This window comes from Lipophrys pholis, assembly GCF_963383615.2.
Source record: "Lipophrys pholis genome assembly, chromosome: 2".
Lineage (NCBI taxonomy): Eukaryota > Metazoa > Chordata > Actinopteri > Blenniiformes > Blenniidae > Lipophrys > Lipophrys pholis.
In genome coordinates, this window is record NC_137636.1 from 30315778 (window position 1) to 30336364 (window position 20587).

The 20587-nt window shown below is 44.1% G+C and overlaps 1 protein-coding gene across 1 annotated transcript in view; it reads right to left on the minus strand.

Moving 5' to 3' along the window:
* Positions 1 to 20587, minus strand: part of fto (FTO alpha-ketoglutarate dependent dioxygenase) — a gene marked incomplete at its 5' end in the record, with an annotated part of 138162 nt that overhangs the window by 60864 nt on the left and 56711 nt on the right. Inside the window, 1 exon segment of the mRNA XM_080458749.1 lies at positions 13883 to 14007. Coding sequence (XP_080314875.1) covers positions 13883 to 14007 — 125 coding nt within the window.

A 20587-nucleotide genomic window follows, 5' to 3' on the forward strand; every position in this document is an offset into this window, starting at 1 on the left:
GGGGGGGGGGGGGGTAGCTCCGTGTATCATCACAAGATAGACCTATCACACATCATCAGTTTGTTAATGAGAACAGCCTAGACAGAGGAGCTCACAGATGCCTATCGAGGGCAGAAAACAAAAAGAGAATGTAAGTAAATATGGACTGTAATTAGTATGACAAGGTTGAAAAAACAGATAACACGCCGCGGCAGCCCGAAGGCCCACGCTTTCACGCGAGTACATGCACGTGTACGCCTGCGCGTGCGCGGCGCGCACACACTCGCTCCACTGTACGCCCGCGTGCACGCTGAGAGGGAATCAAACGTTTTAATCAGCTTGCTACAGCACATAATGAGGATCCACTAAGCCCCAGCTATCAGCTGCCATCGGCCACTTAGTTGTGCCTTCAAAGAGCTGATTTTTCACTTCTTCTACAACAAGCTTAACACAGAAGCTATCGAGGGTGCACACAGTCTGAGCGAGTGCAGTAAAACCTGAAGAAAAAGAAAGAAAAAAAAAAAGTAAGTGATGTTCCAGCAAGTGATATATATGCAGCAGTGCAAAGAAGTAATTATGTGGAAGTGGACAAGACAGTGCAGCCTCTGGGAGAAATGTGTGGGAGCTGCATGCACCCTATTTGTCACCACTGTGATTTACAGCCTGGAAATACTAAAGAAACGCCGTAGTTTCAGATGAAGATCACATCAAAGTGTGGATACACCACAGCCCATAAATCTGACAATACATCCAATGACCCTAAATACCTCACGTAACCCGCCTGATGCTACGCTCGGCTACCCGAGCAGATACTGAATCAGATCAACCTTTTGCCCGGAGAACATGCACACACACCTCGAGATGCAGCAGCAGCGCGCACCTGGCCGGGCCACACCTGCAACGTAACGCAGGGCAATCACATGAATCAGTCAAGTCAGTTACAAGCAGACTAGTTTCCACAGAACTGTGGGTATGTTCGAATTCTTACACAACTATCCAGGTGTGTGTGTGTGTGTGTGTGTGTGTGTGTGTGTGTGTGTGTGTGTGTGTGTGTGTGTGTGTGTGTGTGTGTGTGTGTGTGTGTGTGTGTGTGTGTGTGTGTGTGTGTGGAAGGCATAGGTGTACGTGGTGAGATGCAGACAAAGTATGCAGGTGGGCTCCTTGTTGCGGCTTCTGGCCTCCTGACATCGCTGTGACCTCTGCGAGGAGGACACACAGCTTCAGCCCTCCAGCTGGAGGACTGATGACCCGAGGCCTGAACTAACTGAGAGACTTGTCCTTCCGTCCTTGTCTCCTTCCTGCTGGAGTGTGTCCTGATCGGGCGACAAGCAGAGCCGGGTCAGGCCGCCGCGAGCCTTCAGATCTACCGAAGTTATCCTTCAGATCACTTCTAAAAAGTCACAATTCGATGGTTTGATCTTTTATTAGGTCAAAATAATTCAAATCTGCGTATATATACACATGGTTATTTACCTCTGAGGATGTTTTCTTTTTTGGTGCAAATAATTGTGCCTGTATTACACTCTTTAATTTATACTCACCTTTATTTTAATGTTTGACCATTCTTATCAATTAATTGAGGAATGAAAGTCAAGAGTTTGTAATTGTGTTCAAGGTAGCGGGTGATTAAAGGCTTATTGTTACAAATAACCAAGCAGTTTTTTTAGGTTCAGTCTAAGAAATATCTTACTTATTGAACTTCAACTTATGTAGACGTTCAATGAACGCGAACACCACTGTGATTTATCCCAGTTTAGAAAAAAAAGACTGTTTCAGAAAGTATATTTATGTACATTTAATCAAAGTTAACCCATTTGACAAAATAAAAGACCATTTGATGATATACAATAAATTGCATGACTAAGTTAGTTGAAAATGTGTAAATATATCAATTTAAATAAAAGGCTCGAACACAGTAAACAATGTTTCATAGGTTTTATTGAAATAAAGCCGCAAACAAATTGGTTGATATTGCCTTCAGAGTTCGACTCAAATTTACTCAATAGACAGTAAGTATATAGTGGTATTAAAGGTAATGTAAGTGACAAAGTCTTGCACTTTGCAAAGCCTGAAAAAATATTATAACCCCAAGCAAAGTATGGGTTGAAAGAGAGCATCTTAAATATGGAGATGCTGTCCCCTCTGCACCAGGGGTTGCCATACATGTCAGACCTAAAGCAAACTTGAGCTCCGTTGTAGCATCCGGTGCAGCCTGCTGTAAAATAAATGATGCTGTTAGCTGCAGTCTCGCAGGTGAAATGTGCTGCTGCTACAATTATTCTAATGCCAGCATGCCAGAATGCCAGTGCTACCAAATGCTGCTGTCAACCCAGGGGTTTAATTAGTTTGGCACGTGTGCCACTTATAATCACCTGCCATTACCAGTTCTGGCTGCATCTGCTTACACGTCTGTCAGTGCCGGCCAGCCCGTGTGTGTGTGTGTGTGTGTGTGTGTGTGTGTGTGTGTGTGTGTGTGTGTGTGTGTGTGTGTGTGTGTGTGTGTGTGTGTGTGTGTGTGTGTGTGTGTGTGTGTGTGTGTGTGTGTGTGTGTGTGTGTGTGTGTGTGTATTGGATGGTAGGTTTGGGAGTGTGTTTTGGCAACAAAAACGCAGGCCTGAAGACACAAAGAGTTCAGCGACACCAGTTCTCCACAAATGCCTCTGTATTTATGTACACGAATGTGTGAGAGGGCAAAGAAAATAACCAAACACAGGTGTCCTGACTTTCAGTTGGATATTAAACAGGTTTATTAAGTACCTGTCAAGTGAAATGAGGACCGTTTTATTAGAGGCGCACACTTGTCAGTGGTCCATCTGTACGGATGTATTGTGAAAACAGGAGGGAGCAGGGCTTGGTAGTGTCAAACTGCATTGTGAATAGAGCTACACCTCAGGCTGAATACATCACATTGCGATTTCATGAGAGCTGGAAAAGGGAGGAAGGAGGTGGGGAGAAAAAAAACAAAAAAACTTCAGGGCGGCGAGTGAATCTCGACCCAAAACAGGAGAAATAGAAGTTAAAAGTGAACCGTTCACTCCCCCTGGCGTAGCAGTGCCTTCCTCTAGGGCTGGAGGAGCAGGAGGAGGAACAGGAGGAGAAGAGGAGCCCCCTGGCTCTCCAAATCACGTGACCGCCAAGCACAATATCTGAAGGATGGACCTCGGGCTGTGTGTTTAGCAGTTCATGTGTGTTGGTGTGTATGTGTGTAAACGTGGCATAAATTTGCGTGTGATGCATGTGTTTGTACAGCAGAGCACATTTTCACTCAAAGACTGGGTTCCTCGGATTCACCTATGTCTGTTGCGACACAATAGTTTTAACTATCCCTATTATTTCCAGAAAGTTCCCATTTAGTGCTAAACTAAAGCCCCAATATTGTGCCGCCTGGAAAACATCTGTTGGGGACTTGTGTGGCTACACTAATTACAAATATCTGCAGTAATCCGGCGCCGATAAGAGAGTCATTACTCCACTAGACATTTATCACTATGGGATTGATGACCCATTTCAGAGGCAGCCTTTGTATGGGGAAGTGAAATCGCTGATATCCCTTTTATCCTACATCGCTGCTGAAGCCATCCATTCGTCAGGAGGCGAGCTAGTTAGAATTGTAATTAACAGCTATGGACTTTGGCCCTAATAGAATTTTAGCTGGAAACTGCGAATTGACTGCGGGATGAAGAAGAGATTTTCACAGTTTTATTTATTTTTTTCCATTTCTTACTAATTGCCACTTTGAGTGGCTGTCTGAGCAGAAGCGGCGCTCCACGTTGTGTCAGGAATGTGCCACAGCAGCACTCCACCTCTCTCCAAATGCAGAATTATAGTACATTTGTAAATATGTAAGCATAAGCATTTAGAGATGTGCATACACAGACACAGCGCTCACAATGAAATAATTTGTCACAGACATAAATTCACAGCTAAGACATAAACAATGCTCTCCTCTGTTCAGATACATAAGTTATGGATTCCCTCTCATTTTTTAAATTTTTCTATTCTGGAGCACACATGCATAGCCGCCCGTTTCCACACGCTGAGAGAGTGGAGCAGCAGATGATCACAGTAGGTAGGGACTAAAGGTCTGGCCACCTGCCGGCCACGTCCCGTCTCTGTAGCTGTAATGAACAGAGACAGCTTGGGGACCGCCCTGAGAGTTTGTCCCCCCTCCACACTCCCCTTCCTCCTAGCCTCCCTGCTTCGGGGCAGAGCCGGGGGCCCTGGGGTGACAGGAACGCCAGAGATGTTCCGCACACTGACAGGCAGGTCTTACCTGGCCAACCTGCTGTACACATCGGCCCTGCGACGAACAAGCACGAACGAACGCAGAGACACACAAAGGCGTGCGTGCATGTGCGCCCCCGTACCTGTTCACATGTGTTCGGGCTCTCTCTCACTCACACACACACACACACTCACACACACACACACACACACACACACACACACACACACACACACACACACACACACACACACACACACACACACACACACACACTGCCACACACCCACATGCACGTGCGCACATGCTGACCCGGTGTAATTCCTCCAGCAACCGGATAGTGACAGGAGCAGCTGCGGCCGCTACGGCAGACAGATGAAATTTTCATAACTATCTCCTCCAACTTCCATCCTCACCTTCAGGATAATTTATGACCTGCCTGCCAGCCTTGAAGAGACAATATGCTTGCTATGAAATGAAGTGTTCCAGCAGTGTAGGTTATAATTAACAGAGAAGGGGAGAAAGATGTGTGTGTGTATAAATGGAGTGGGGAGGAGGGGGATGGAGGTGTGTGTGTGTGTGTGTGTGTGTGTGTGTGTGTGTGTGTGTGTGTGTGTGTGTGTGTGTGTGTGTGTGTGTGTGTGTGTGTGTGTGTGTGTGTGTGTGTGTGTGTGTGTGTGTGTGTGTGTCGGGGGGAGAGTGGGCTGCCCAAGTGGCTTGATTGTGTGATATGTGGAGGTAAAAAAGGATGGAGCATGTGGTGTACATGCATGTATAATGTGCACGTGCATGTGTTTGAACACCACATACTGTACACTGCTGCATTTGCTTTTGTGTCATCGACTTAAAGACCATACACAGAATTCTGAAACTTTATAAGCATCTGGTCCACAGACTGTGTGTATGTTTACTGAGGCCTACACTTCCCATCATGCGCCCTCATGGCTGCAGCACTTGTGCTCATTAATTCACTGCAACATTTATACAGCACAGAAGTCTTATTCAACTCCACACGAGAGAGTCGTCCAAATGAGAACAAACTGGAATGAGATGAGATGAACTTTAAAGACAGTGGTTCTGTCGTCCCGTAAAGCTACGTTATTCTTATACGTTTCCCATGCCCACCACACACACCCTCACCCCATCATGCTCCATCAGCTCTATGGGATGTTGGGTTTGACCAGAAAGAATGTCCTGGTTTTTCTAACTACCAGTAAAACAGGCCCAAACCATCTCCGCACCCCCTCCCACCACGTTACCACAGTGTCTTTTCCAAACGCAAATCTTGTTTCCATATTAAATTAAAAAAAGGCAGCATTTAATGGGCAACTGTCTCAGCAACAAGTGCGTTTTAAACGACTGTGGGACTTTTAATGACATTTTCAACTCTCTCCTTCTCCCTTTCTGTGCCACATGTCATTGCCAAACTCTTTACTGTGAAAAGGATAATTATGAAATGGCTGTTTCCATTAAAACCTGTAAATAATTTAATGCACTTGTGACTCCAGTGGAGGATAAGCTGAGGATTTCAACTGAAGGAAAGTGTGTGAGTGTGATACCGATCCCTGCCAGTTGCGAGCGTTGAGTCCACACAGCTAACCACAGAACGAGAGAAAGCATGTAGCTGAAGGGCTAATTACTGACTTGTTTGAGAACCAGGCAAGATAGAGGTAAGTGCATATTTACATTTGAAGAACTTGTTTGTGCAGTAAGTAGAAGGTAAAGAAATAGATTCATCAGTCATTTTGTTCAAAGGGCATTTCTGTTCAAATAAGACAAACGCTCATCGACTTTCCAAGCCTGGGAACAAACTGGGAGGAGAGGACGATTGTGACGGCAACGGCAGCTGTGAGGTTCCGCTAAGGTCGGGGCATGTCATGCATAACTGACTGATTGCTTAACAGGGGTGGGTGCACGAGACAAGAATTCATAATTTACAATCAGGCACACACAAACACACACCTTACAAACACCCAGGCCACAGGCAATCTAGCTGCTCGAACTTCACCAGTCTAAGGGACCACACAGACATGTTTTAGATAAAGACAGACAAATTAGACGACAGCGTCTCAGGCTAACCACTGCGCTTGCACTAATTACAGACTGGCCAGTGATGAAAGAGGCAGATGACATGTCCTTATTTGTTTTCTCCCTCAGTACCCCAAACCAAGTAAACACAACCATGTACATGATGGCAAAAGTAGGCAGTACAAAGAAAAAGACACAAAGAAAACAAGAGATAGACAACATGGTTGTGGGTTGGGAGTTCCACCCACCGCACACAGGTGTTTGCCCACAACTGCATTTCCCTTGAGGTAAAGAGAAACAAAGAAAAAAAAACTTTTCACTGCTTAACTCATGCCAAGGAAAACAGACCAAGGAGGCAGATCTGTTCGTTCTACTTGCACAACAGTTGTGGGGTTGATGAGAAGGCAAATATGGAGCTGCTATCTGGGAAATCTGCTTAACCTGTCACCTTGAGTTGCAACTAACAAGCATGGTTGACAACATGCCCAGGCCGACCCGAGTACCCCTAGAAAGAAGCTAGTGGGGAGTCCATCTAAAACATTGGTAATTAAACTTTCTTGCTTGAAGTCAACTTCTTTTGACTCTCTTGATTTCTAAAAAGCAAACTGGTGAGGAAGGCCAGCTCTGTCCTGGGCTGCCCCCTGGACCCTGTGGAGGTGGTGGGAGACAGGAGGATGTTGAAGAAGCTTTCATCCCTGATAGGGACCGTCTCCCACCCCCTACATGGTACCGTCACGTCACTGGGCAGCTCCTTCAGTGACAGGCTTCTCCACCCGCGGTGTCTGAAGGAGAGATACCGCCGGTCCTTCCTCCCTGCTGCAGTCAGACTCTTCAACCAAGCCTGCTCCCAGTAGACCACTGACACGCCACAACCGGACATCACCCCACTCCAACTGTGCAATAAGTGGTGCAATAACAATAATAATTTCTAAAAACGTATTTACTATGTGCAATACATCCACCCCCCTATTCTGTACATGTCCACACTTATATGCACCGTGTGCATAATATTTAATATTTAATATCTATCTATTTCTATTTTATTATATTGTATTTTTATCTGTTTTTTTAGTTTCTGCTATGTGTGCTTCTTTTCTTTTTTACTATCCTGTCTGTTGTACCACTGCAAATTTCTCCACATGTGAGATAAATAAAGGATATCTTATCTTATCTTATCTTGTGTTTCTTTCAGGATGCAGAATGCTTACAGTTAATGGTACAGAGTAGATTTATTTTGAGTTCAATTCATAATTGTTATTATATTCATAACTTGGTCAGATATGTTTTTTAAGGTCTTGTCAACCACAAAACAAAAGGTAGAAAAATGAACATTGACTTTCATTGGTACACAGCAAAGTTTGTTCATTTGGGGATTTGGGAGGGACACGGGCACTGCAATGCATGTTTTCTTCTTTCTTCGAATATTTCTTGTAAATCTAATTGAGGATAATTTATTTGGGTGCTGTTGGGGGGGTTTTACATTGGTGGTCTCAGCAGGTCATTGCGATCTACACTGTGGAGTTTTTTTACTCCAAGCCCTTCTTGCTGAAAGCTTGAACCCACATCCCACACAATCAAGGTCAAGATTTGACCTGGTGCGTCACAATTAGCTGTCTATGCGCTCTAAAATCTAGAGGATAATTTGTTTTTCAGCATTTTTTTGGGGTGTGTGGAAGGAGAAAAGCTTGTGCAGTGATCTTGTAACCTGCCATTAGATATAATTACCCAGTTAGCTGAAGGTGAGTGTGCTTGTATTTTGGCTGTGTGGGCAGTAAATGGCCAAGCGGTGGGCTACGATTCAAGGTGGATTTATTTGGCTGAAGGTCCTGTTAGCCTTCCTGACAGTCAAAGAGAATTGCTCAACACCTAGAAGACCTCACCTTCACAAGCATGTTTTTTTTTCTAAACTAATCCAGGTTGTTAGCGATCACTCACATTACATCTAGGTTCTGCAGCAGCTTATTGTATTCACCAATGGATGTCTGAAACTTGGCTTGACCAGCAGGACGGAAATCAACACCTATCATTTTGGATTCTCCTGCTCGATAATTATATGTGACTCCACATAATGAAAGGGAAGTCTATGAATGACACTTTGTGTTCATGTTAAAAGTTTCCTCACAGTCTTTAGAAAAGTGACAGATGAAGAGAAAATGACTTTGAAAGGAACGTATGGAGACTTGTTCCAAACCCTCAAGCATTTAAAAAGAGTGATTTGCACAATAGCAATCCCATGCAGTATGGTGACACCATTTCTCAGGCTTTAAGGAGGTCATTCTCAAACATTAGACAAGGCTGTGATGTGTCCATCTTTATTGTGGAGACACCACTGACAATGTTTCCAACTCCCATCTGGGACATAGGGAACTCCATTGTTTCCCCGCTCCCTCTCCCGCCCCGGAGCAGGAATCAGGGCGGGGCCTGTCAGCGACAACAAAAGCAAATGTCACCACTCCTGGAAAGAAACGCCAACCAACGAAGATCTCTCTCCTTCCTTTTTCTGAGTCACTATGCATCTCCACAGGGGTGCAACTGGTAGCTGACAACACCGCCGGGGTCATCCTCGGCTGGGCACAGCTTCAACCTCGGCCTCTCTAGTCCCCCACTGGCCCCCGGTGACCCCTAGTTTTGATGACAGACTGGACCTTTTGTGTGACAGCGGCCTGTCCAGGTGAGGACAAGAGAGGATGACAATGGCAGGAAACATAAAGCCAATGGAGGCTGGGAGACACCCCTATGGGGTCAAGGGTCAGACTGGACAGCTGAGTGATGAGCGCAGCTGCGGACACGTGGACCTCCTTCTCTATCCCTTGGTTCTGCTTGCCATGTCAGCTGATGGCTCCTTTGTCTTAGGATAAAGACCTCACTGACTCTCAACACGTTCAAGAAAAGTCATCAACACAGGCAACAGATGTACAGCAACAGCGAATAGAGTGTACCGCTATTAGAGCGATACCCGAACTAACTGTGGGTCAACTCCCCGTTGTCAAAAGGTCAGTAGATCGGAACGTCAACTGAAAATCTTTGCATCATTAAACTTTTTTTTTTTTTTAATTATATGGTTACTGCTTTGAATTAAAATATTCAGGTCAAGTCTAAACGCGAGCCTATTCAGCATACGCACATAGCAGGGGTTTAAACTGGTAAGCAATCTTTCATTAACATTCTGTCAGCGTTCACTGGAGTTCGCATACAAACCTCTCAAAACTATAACACGAGATTTGCACCCATAAAATAGTCAATACAGTTTATGGGTGGAACGTTTAAATGGACATTTCCAGAGGTCCACAGAAGAACGTACAACAGACAAGATTCATATAACTTCTAGATATTGAAAAACGTATTCAATGCAAATTTCTTTACAAATGTACCACCAAACAATGTAAATAAATACAATCCAGTCATAAGAGGATGAAACAAAAAAGATGAAATATTCAATTGTTACAAGACGATTCTTAGAGTATCTTGTTGGACTAAGTCGTATATCCACTCTCTTGTTCTTCCTTTCATCTTGGTAAAACTAAAATACCACTAATTCGCAGCAGTTGAAAGTCCTTTTCAGTAGCCGACTTGTTTCCATTTGCCATCTTTGTTTTACTTGCCTTTATAATCTGAAGAGGACAAGGTCTGTGGCACGAAGGAAAAGGACTATTTTAAACCTGTGTAATGTATTACTAACCCAGTGACTTGAAACTGCATGGATTCACACATCCTGAGCAGTCCAACTGTTTCTGATGCCAAAGGTCAGCGGCTGCCTACTCTCCTACCGGCACACACTGAGAAGTGGGAGGACAGGGTTTGTCAAGTCAGGCACAAAATCCCGCTTTGGGTCATAAACACCTCTGCCTGTCTCCCCCTCCGCAGAGGTAAGTTGGGCTGGCACTCTGTTAATCGTTCACTATGGGCCCGCTCGCTTTTACTCTGGCCCAGTGGAGAACAGAAGAGGGGAATGAAAGAGGGGTAGTAAAGGAGAAGAGTGGATAAAAAAGCAGGAAGAAAAAGCCATAGAGAGGGCCAGATGGGCACCTTCACAGTCCATTTATCAAACCCAATGTGGCCCTCCCCTCCCCTCCCTGCTGCTCTCATGTCCTAAACCCCCATGTAATTCTGTAATGATTTTCATTATCATATAATGACCTTACAAAGCCTACAGCAGTTTGCATGGTCAGTACAAAACTCGCAGCTGTTCCCTTCAGTGTTTGCTCGCCGGCTGTGACAAAGCTTTTTTTTTTTTTTTGTTTGTTAGTTTGTTTGTTTTTTCCTGCTGGTCGAAGCTGTGACCTCCAGGCTTCAGAAGGTCAGCATTAGGTCCCTTCATCTGGAGGGATCAAAGGTAGCCATACTGTAAACTAGCAGGTAAGGAGGATATAAACTACCGTCTATTTTTAATAAGTGGGATCACTACCTGTAATTACATAGATATGAAACATGATCTATGAATTTTTAAAGGCCTAAAACCTCCCTTGTGCCACTGGGATGTACCATTTCCGAGTCTAATAGGGCCGTTCCCGGGAGGTTGTGTCTGCTCTTCAATCTGCACTCCTTGTGTGGCATGCAGAACTGCTCTGCTGCAGTACAGTTCACCCACCCACGTAATAATCCATCTATTTCCAGGGTACTCGCGGGGCATTTACCGAAGGGACGCAGAGGCAAGCATCTATCAAAGAATTCGCCATGTGCATCGGGAAAACCCAGTTACCAGAAAAGCTCATAAGAATAAAAAAGCTCTCATAACTTCGTTGGCTCAGAGTGAATGAATGGACCGCTTCCGTTAGCACGGTGAGCCGAAGCATCACTCACTCTGAGTGCCTATAAGTCACTCGTGAAGAACCGCTGGTCAACGGGTCCGTTTCCTCTCTCTTTTCTCTTGGCTGCTGCTAAAAAATGCCCTGGAGGTAGAAAATAGCAGCAAGTAGGACCAAGTTCCCGAGTGCAGCTTTAACTGGTGTTTAAGAAACAAAAAGTCAGTGAGAAACTTAATCAATCAGCGCGGTTGTTTATGTTTATGGGCCTCCAGCAGGAGTCATCAATCACACTTTTTTCTTTCCTTTTTCATCCTTTTGCAAGTATTATGTGCTGAATGGAAACCATGGAAACAAAAGGCAGTATTATGATAAAAGCCTGCCTGTTGAATATTGTGTGGAAACCTAATTAGGATGCAAAATATATATTCATATAAAAAAAAGCAGCAAAATGAATCAGCAAATTAATTTCAGTAGTCTTATTCTGGTGAGTGCTTTTATGAAAATAAATGATGGTAAGTGTACGTCTGACGGAGGTGAACTGAATACCCAGAGAGAGCGTCGTATTCAGTAATATACTATATATTTAATTCAAAACAATGGCCGTGCCTCTTGGCTAAAAGGAAATTAAACCGTTTCTTCCATCACAAAGAAAATCTACAAAAGCGATTCTTGACCCTTCATGAGATCTCATATCCAGACCACTGCGATCCACTTAACATTGCACATAGCCATGTGTTTAGTTTTGTGCAAATGCTATCTGTTGACAGCCACTTGACAGAATGACCCCTGGCTCTTTTTGTAAGTGGGGGCCCTGGACGCTCGGGGTAGACATAAAATGTGTGTAAAGGGAAGATGAGGTATCGGGAGCAGCTGGAGTTCAAACACATTGTGTGGGATGCTTGCCCTCCACCAGAGCTAATCTAATCAGTCTTTCACTGCTGATAGAGTAAACGTCTGTGTGCCCTGCCGACAAGGACTGAGCATTTCCTGTGCTGGTCTGAGATACCGGTTGTCAAGATCTTAGGGTGGGCTGAGCAAAGTCTAGAGTGGGACATGGTTAGTATAGGTGGTAACACTGCATTGTGGGTGGTGGTGGTGGTGGTGGTAGTGGTGGGACAGCGCTGATGTTCGGCTGATGGAGGGGCTCAGGGGGGTTGTGGCGAGATGGTTCCTAGCTTTCAGCACATGCAGCTGGAATGTGCTATCAGAGCGAGCCCTACATCAGAGCTGTGAGGCACTGGGCGTCGACAAAGCAAACCAAGGTGTGTGGAAACAGCCTGTTTACAAGGCTCATCTGGACGGGACGGAGCTAAAGGTCAACTAGAGGGGACGACTTGAAACACTGGGGTGTCACCAAAAGATGAGGGCAACACCATTGCAGGAAGTTAACACATATTTTTCCAACAGAAATGATGCTGCAGGAATGTTTTATTCTGTGAATTCAGCCTCAGGCACTTTAGCTTTTCTCCAGGCTCTGGATCGTGTCTGGTCCACGCTGTGTGTGAGACACTGAGGTCAAATCGGTTGATGGAGACAATAAGCAGGGCACGCAGCGCAAGTGTGTACGTGAATGCCAGCGTATGTGCTAGTGTCCTTGCCAGCGCAGAGAGGGGGAGCTCGCCCCTGAAAATGAACAGTTAAAATAACACTGAGTTTCACGTGTGAGGCCCTCCTTTATCTGAATGAAGGGGCAGTGTTCTTAATCCCCGTGCTCTCAGGCCCTTATCTGGAAGGAAGGAAGCGACTGGCCTTATCCAAGACACACGTGTCGCTGCGATAGCTGCCAGGCCTGAGAAGCTCAAACAGAAACCAAAACACTGCATAGCTGAGAAGCTCTTCAGAAGGACGCTGAATCAAAGCAAGAGTAATGTGATCGCTCCTGATTATTTTTGTTCGATGACATGATCAGAGAATCAGTGACCTGTTATTAAAATGAGTATATTGTTGGCGCAATATGTCAGTACCTCTTGTCTTTCCAAGTGAAAGCTGTCATGCTTGTTTGTATCTTCTGTTTGTTTTGAATATTGGGTTCATCGAATCTTAGCTGGGCCTCATGTAGGATGTGTTGATTCACGATGGGAAAGTAATCACAATGGTCTGGGAAAAAGTTTAACCAATTGGCTGAATCAGAAGCTCCTGCAAATGTTACGAAAAGTGAAACAAAAATATCCTGATCGCCCCCTGGTGGCTCACTGTAGTACACAACAAGCACACCCATATTAGCGTATCACAAATGAGCTAAACTGAAACTTAAAACACATCTCAAGAAACAGCTCTAAATAAACGACCTAGCTTTTCTAATGGTTATGCCTTCAATTGAATGCCTACACAAATCATGGAAGATGATATGCACGATTTAGCAATACGGATGTATGCGCAGGATCGCCAACGACATGTTTTACTGATTGTTTTCTACCAAGAGATTCTTGTTGCAAAATCATGCTACCTGCACGTGTATCCATGGTTTTATAGAAGCATCATCTGCGTATATATGCAATCAATGATTTTACTTAACATAGAAGCAGCAATTGTGGACAGTCTAAGAGAAATGATAAATATAAGACTTTGTGCAAAAAGTATGTACACCGTGCAACTGATTACTCAAAATGAAGGGACAGTAAAGAAACCTTAGATTTATATCAATTTGTTGTGATTATAAAAAAAACTGGACACTTAAAAAAAAAAGAATGAAATACTCAGTAGAATTAGTACTATTTGGCAGCTAGTTTCCTCAATAGTGTCTCCATGTGAAACTTTTGCTTGTGTGTGTGTGTGGGTGACTCCGTATCCAGTCTGAATACGAGCTCTTCCTTCGTAGAGTTTCTCCGTTTCCCTCAGATACAAGTCTGAAATTTATTTTCCGGAGACCGACGGAAGGAACAAAGTTGGTGGTACATTGTGTTACCTGTCTCTCCATGTCTGTCTTTGCTGGTGTCTGTCTGTCAAGGCCGACAGCAGAGTTTCTGCCATCTCCCTCCTCCCCTCCTCAGCTTGGCCTTCCTCCTCCACTGTAGCCAGGAAGAGCATCGTCTAAAAAGAAAAAAGAAAAATAGAAGCATAAATGGAAAACCGGATCATTGGGTAGAAGAAAATATTAAATGAGGAGTAAAAGTTAAATAAAATCCTGACAGCTGGAAAATCATGCACTGAAAAAAAAAAATCATTTGAACTTTTAATTCCAGTCATTTATGTGGAAAAATGTTCTCCTAGAACAGTGTAGGACACTGATTGGTGAATTCTCATTACATCCAGCTTTGAGGCCCATCCAAACTGTCTGGCTCTGTTAAATCTTACCCTACACATCTAACAACACAGATCTGAGTGTAACGACTACCTGAAGCAATGTCCGCCATCCTTGAGCTTCTATCCTCAGTTTAGAAATCACACAGCCCTGAGCAGAGACTCAATTATTACATCCCAGGGACGGCTGCATACAGTAAGTCTAGTATAAAGTCAGTTTCACATCAGAGGACGGGCAAATTACACCCAATATTAGAGTGTGAGTCAATTAATCACGTCCTGCACAGCACAGTGTAATGTGTGAGTATCCCCCTGTTGAACATGAATTACAGGCCGGCTTAAAGTGTGACGTGGCACATCACTGCTAATCGGAGACATCCTGGCAAACCTTCGCCTCCAAGTCCTCCGCAGCCTCTAAGCTGGTTGAGAGAGAGTCAAATGAAAAAGGATCTGGCAGCCCAAATTAAATGCAGTGCTGTCAGCCACACTCAAATCCCTCTTTCCCCTCACCGTCTCGCTCCTCTTTTCTACCCTTCACAGACTCTCTCCCTCTCTGAATATCCTTAAATGTCTTACCCCCCCCCCCCACCCCTCTCCTTCTCCCAGCCTCTGAGAAGTGATGGATCTGTAACTCTGACTGACTCTGACGCCTTGTTAAGAACAGTCTCTTCCTGTCACAACCACCAGTCAAGCGCGTTCATTTCTTCCCATTAACAGTCACTTGCCTCCCCAGTCATCCAGCCGTCTCTTCAAAAAACCCACAATGTAAGGGAACCTTCATTTCTCCTCCTCTCCCTCTTTTTTAATCCCTCTCTGACAATCCACCTGTCTGTCTTAATTCATGTGAAGATGGGTTTGATTGTCTGTGTGTGTGTGTGTGTGTGTTTCCAAAGGAGAGAAGTAATATGCTTACTTCCTCTACACCGCACAGGACAGGTGTCAAAACATGTGGCAGTGTGTGACTGATTACACCTGACTCCGAGGAGACACCAAAGATTACAGTGACCAGGGAGGAGGCAGGGCCGGCTGTACTCCCTATGGAAACTGTGCCTTTCAGTTTGGATCAAACCCCATCCTCCTGGGATGAGTGGCAGGCTGAGAAAGTGGCAGAAAGTGCATTCAGACTGTATCACCATCTCAGCTGGTAGACGTCACATTGCCATGCTGGCCGCGCGGCGCCGTTTCAAGGTTTCAGGCACGACGCCGAGGAGAAAGTGATCCTGCAGCTGATCTGAAAACCTGCTCCAAAATGTTTCTGGGCTCGCTTGAATAAAATCAATGAATGAATACATAAACTACGAAAAGATACACAAGTTATTCTAATCCATCTTGTGTTGATTTAAAAAAAAAAAAAAAAAAAGCTGACATATACATACTGTATAATGATTGCACGCTTGTGTCAACCAGCAATGTTCTGAACTAAAGCAGAATCCCAGTTAATATGAAGTTGTTGAGCATCACAAAAACCTGTTCATAGTGTTCATATAGCTTTCTAATCAAAGCCAATTTTTACATAACTCACTCTAAATGTTAAGCTGCTTGAAAAAACATTGCTAATGCTATCTGGCATTAGGAAACTATGGTCCTGCATATAGTTGAACCTGTTGATTCCAAAAAATCCCTACTGATGATAGGAATCCAGCTGTGCATAACTCCATGTATGGTCAACTAATCTGCCATCTTTTGATGAACACTGTCGACCTGGAGATGTTTAGCAGGAAACAAAGACTTAGACCACCTACCCAAAACTCAATCCTCCATATAATCTTAGGAATTTACTGTCACTCCTTATACTAATCAGCATTCACTCCGTTATCTGTAGCTTATATTTGTGTTAAACTCACTAAAGTAACAAAATTACATTTATGATTGTTCATATGAAAATGGCCTACAGGGAGATTACGGATAACTTGTATTCCTAATACAGCACCCTCACCAAACTTAACATGAGTGTGGAGGCCAAAGTTACCAAAATATAACAAGATAATGAAATAAACAGAAATAATCAAGAAATATCCTTAAATGGGTGTTTCCAATTTGTGATTCATCGAGGTACATGACTCACGATTCAATGATTTTTCCATGAAAAAAGAAAAAAAAGAAAGATCACACACACACAAAGTATCAGTAAACATGACATTTTGCGTCAAATATCTAATGAACCATGTATGCAGTAAATCTGAAGAAATTCCCCCAAGGCATTCTGGGGGATATTGAAATGAAGGGATGAGAAGGCAAATCAACCACAAATCATAACCCCTCCGACAGTAAATAGCCGATGAAGTTTACCAATGCATCATTGACACTGAAATGAACACTCACACCACTGAAGTCTGCATCTTCCTACTCTGTCAAACGGATTAAAACAACTTCATGACCTCTGCTTTGGGGCAGTGTCTGGACATTTGTGAATGTGCATGTAAGAGCCTCTTTTTTAGGTTTGCTCATGAGCACATTTTGTCATGTGCCTTCCAATTTTGACAGTTTTTTTTTTTTTTTTTTTTCTGCTGTGAGAATGAGTGCATGTGTCTGTGTGCCCGAGCTGTGTGCACGTATGATCTTGTGTTTAGAGGACCCGGTGCTGAGAGAAGCCTTCAGGTTTAGCCCCAGGCTGATCCCCAGGCCATTTACACACCCCACTGGTTGTTTACTGGTCAAGCCCGGCCTCAGTCAGCCTCAGTCAGCCTCAGTCAGACCACGGTCCCTTTATCTCTGGGTCTGTGTTAACACTAATCAGCCCCCTCTTTCTTTCTATTTACCGCTCGATGACAGTAGCTGTCCTCAGCCTCCACCTCTCCCAGCCCAACGCTGACCACAGATGTCCTCCTGACCGAGGCCACATCTCGAGGTGAACGTGAGGACAAGGAGAACATGGGTACCCCCAACCCCCTGGTTTCCAGAACCTCAATCCAGCCTTGTCTATTTTGCTCCAGATAGGTATAAACATTTCCGGGTCTGTGCAGAGGCAGGGTAGGTAAACAATCGTGCGGCGAGACTGAGGTGATATTTTGGTTGGTGGAGAGCTGGAGTGATGATAGTGTTCCAAGTGAAGCCTGGCTGGAGGGAAGCCTGGGGCAGCTCACTAACACCTCGAGCCAGGACTGTATCTTAACACCAACAAGCATCTGTCTATTCCATCAAATAACAACATGTCACTCATTCAGCAAAGAAAAATACTGTAAGGAATAGGTGGATTGCTGTATTCCTTTGAAACTCCACTGAGTAGCTGTCACCAATCACATATAAGCCGAGAAGCTCAAAAGGCAGGGAGGTTAAAAAAAGATGCATGCAGAATTGAAAGTTTACACTCCATAAAACAGAGCTACCAGCTGACCACCAGAGTGTCTGAGAAACTATTAACACCCCATGAAATGCCTTCGCTGACTCCAGAGCAGGACTTTCAGGGGACCCACAGTACTCTTAAGATCACTGGCACTCTCTTATAAAGGAAACCTTTTACGTCTGCAGGCCACAAACGCTTACAACTCCCAGAGCTGACTTCCTTTTTTCTACCCAGCTTGATAATCAGCTGCAATTTCTTACACCAGAGCACATCATCTGAAAGAGGTAAACAACAGCAACCGTAGCAGTAAACATTAGAGTTTTGGCTGGTGTTAATTTGCTGGTGCCTCCCCCTTGAGTGCACCTCTGTCTGTAAGACTGGCAGCCTCCACGTCTGTCTGCTTGCCACCAGCATGAGTAAGAGCCAAGAAGCAAGCCAGCAGACTCCTGTTTGCCAAAGTTTCCCTGTGCCTGCACCGAGGCAGGAGACGACTAATCCATCTTCTTGTTTCAGACTGTTGATCCAGCGCTTTAGCTCCTGAAAACAAAGCCAGAACTCTATAAATCATATCTAAATTAATCATATCTGTCTGTAAGGTCAAATCTCAGTATTATACAAGAAAGACGGGTGAATGTGTTGCATTTTTAATGTTAGAAATGAACTAAAAGATGACTTTACACTTGAGAGAAATACTGACTTTGAGCAAATAATATATGAGTTTTGGAGAACTTAGTGATTAAAGTTCCTCTCCTGGAAAAGATCTTTAAAATATACTTCACATAAAAGACATCACTTCAGCACAAAGAATAAAGCAATACACAAAAACAAGACCATTATCACTCATTTCCACAAATTTCTAACCGGCAGTTGCCCAAATCGATCACACCAAAGTCCATATGTTTACAAACAAACTGGAATTTGTGGCCATCAGACTTTGTTGTGCTGCTAACTGACGTCATCTTCACGCATAAGTTCCTGGGAAATCAAAAATGGCGTTTTGGCAGCTCAAGCGAATATATCAACATTCGACCGATTCAGCCCGATAAAAAGCCAGACTTTTTCAAAGAAAGAGTCTTCCAGCCACGAGAATAGTCTTAAATGTTGTAAAACGGACCATAGATAGTTTTTCAGTGCGAATTGAAATCTCGTGCGGTATACAATCGGGATCTTGCCGCGGGAATGTTCGGGAGTTTCTGTGGCCGTTAAGACGTCAACAAACCCGATATGATTTGCAAATCTGAATTACTTGAAATACGTGTTTGTATGAGAGCAATGAGGACTTTCCTTCAGAAAGAAGTATTAGAGACATACATCAACAAATAAAACTGGGTCCCAAATGTTTTCAGTTTTCCTGTGTGGATTCTGGTAGAGTAACTTTAGGTAAAATTGTTTAAATGAATTCCCAGACCTACTTAAAATACCTTCCTTAGCACCATAGCAGAAGTTTATAGGAACACATAGAGCACATCTCCGGACACTCCATGGACTTTTGCCCCAGTTGAGGCTCAGCTGCTCTGACACCTGATTTCACAGGCCTTGGGAGTGGGAGTTTGGCAGACGCTCAGCTGCCGGCAACTCCCACTTCCAACTAATACGAGAAACTAATATCACTTTGACCGCTGGTGGAAAAAGGCATCAGGAACCTAGCTCTCTGTAATGGATAGCTTCTACTCACTGATATAAACAACTGGGGAGTTGTGATCCTGCCACGGCCAGTTCCAGTCTGCACAAGAGGATCTGTCTGTGTGTGTGTGTGTGTGTGTGTGTGTGTGTGTGTGTGTGTGTGTGTGTGTGTGTTTGCCACCGCTGAGTTAGTCTGCACTTGAAAAGGAAAGTGGGGGGGGCTTCACCGGTGGAAAAATTATATTAGCCCTGAAAGAAATAAGACCAGAACACATTCACTTTTTGGTGACATCACATTTAAAGTCATAAAGTCGTTTCCTGTGTGTGTGTGTGTGTGTGTGTGTGTGTGTGTGTGTGTGTGTGTGTGTGTGTGTGTGTGTGTGTGTGTGTGTGTGTGTGTGTGTGTGTGTGTGTGTGTGTTTGTACATATGTGTTTTCTTTTCCTGCTGTCTGCCTGCTGTCACATGATTACAGATGGCTCAAAATTGAGGCATATCTGAAATTAAATTTACTCAGTTCCTATTACGTAAGATTGCTTGATAGACTCTCTGTATGTCTGTGTGTGCGTGCGTGCATGTGTGCGTGTGTGCGTGTGTGCGTGCGTGCGTGCGTGCGTGCGTGCGTGCAGTAAGAAAGGTGTCAACACTGCTGGTCAGGGTTGTCTCCCAGACCTCGAAGACTCACAACTTTGATTTATCAGAGGAAACAGAGAAGAAATGAGAGAAGCAAACCCAATAAAAATGTCCACTCACAGATCAACCAGGGAAGGCTTTTTTTTTTTCTTGCTGCGTTTGTGTGTCATTTGTAATTCTCTGTACAACTTTGAGCGGTTGTACTACAAGAACCTATAGAGCATTGACTTTATAACAATTCTACAGGACTTTATATTCACTAGCAGTAAATCAGTAGTAAAACAAGGAGGAAAGTGACATAATTGCTTTTTGTATTGACATACAAGAAAGTTAAAGTCAAGCTATTGAAAGCTTATCGACATAAGTGTGTATATTTTATTAGCAGAAATGTTGTTTTTAGAGGATTAAATAACCCAAATTTGTATTCTGTGTGTGTGTGTGTGTGTGTGTGTGTGTGTGTGTGTGTGTGTGTGTGTGTGTGTGTGTGTGTGTCTCCGTGGTGACAGCAACCGAGGCCTTTCTGCCAGATTGACCCTTGCAGGGTCGCCGGCACCATCAATTATGTCAGCCAGTAAAATAGGCTTTGCTACACACAGCAGATTATATGGAGTGTAAAACATTAGAAAAATGTGTCTGAAACATCAGAGTAACATGTTTGAAGTGACAAAAGGTTGGGGGGAATAGAGACAGTCCCAAAAAGGGAAGACCCCTGACAAGTGATTTTGTTTGAAGGCATTGTAGCACACTCAAGTGGGCAGGGATGCTTTCTATGGCCCCTACGGCAGTCCATCTTCTGGGCAGAATACAGGCAGGATGGAAGGACATATGCTTT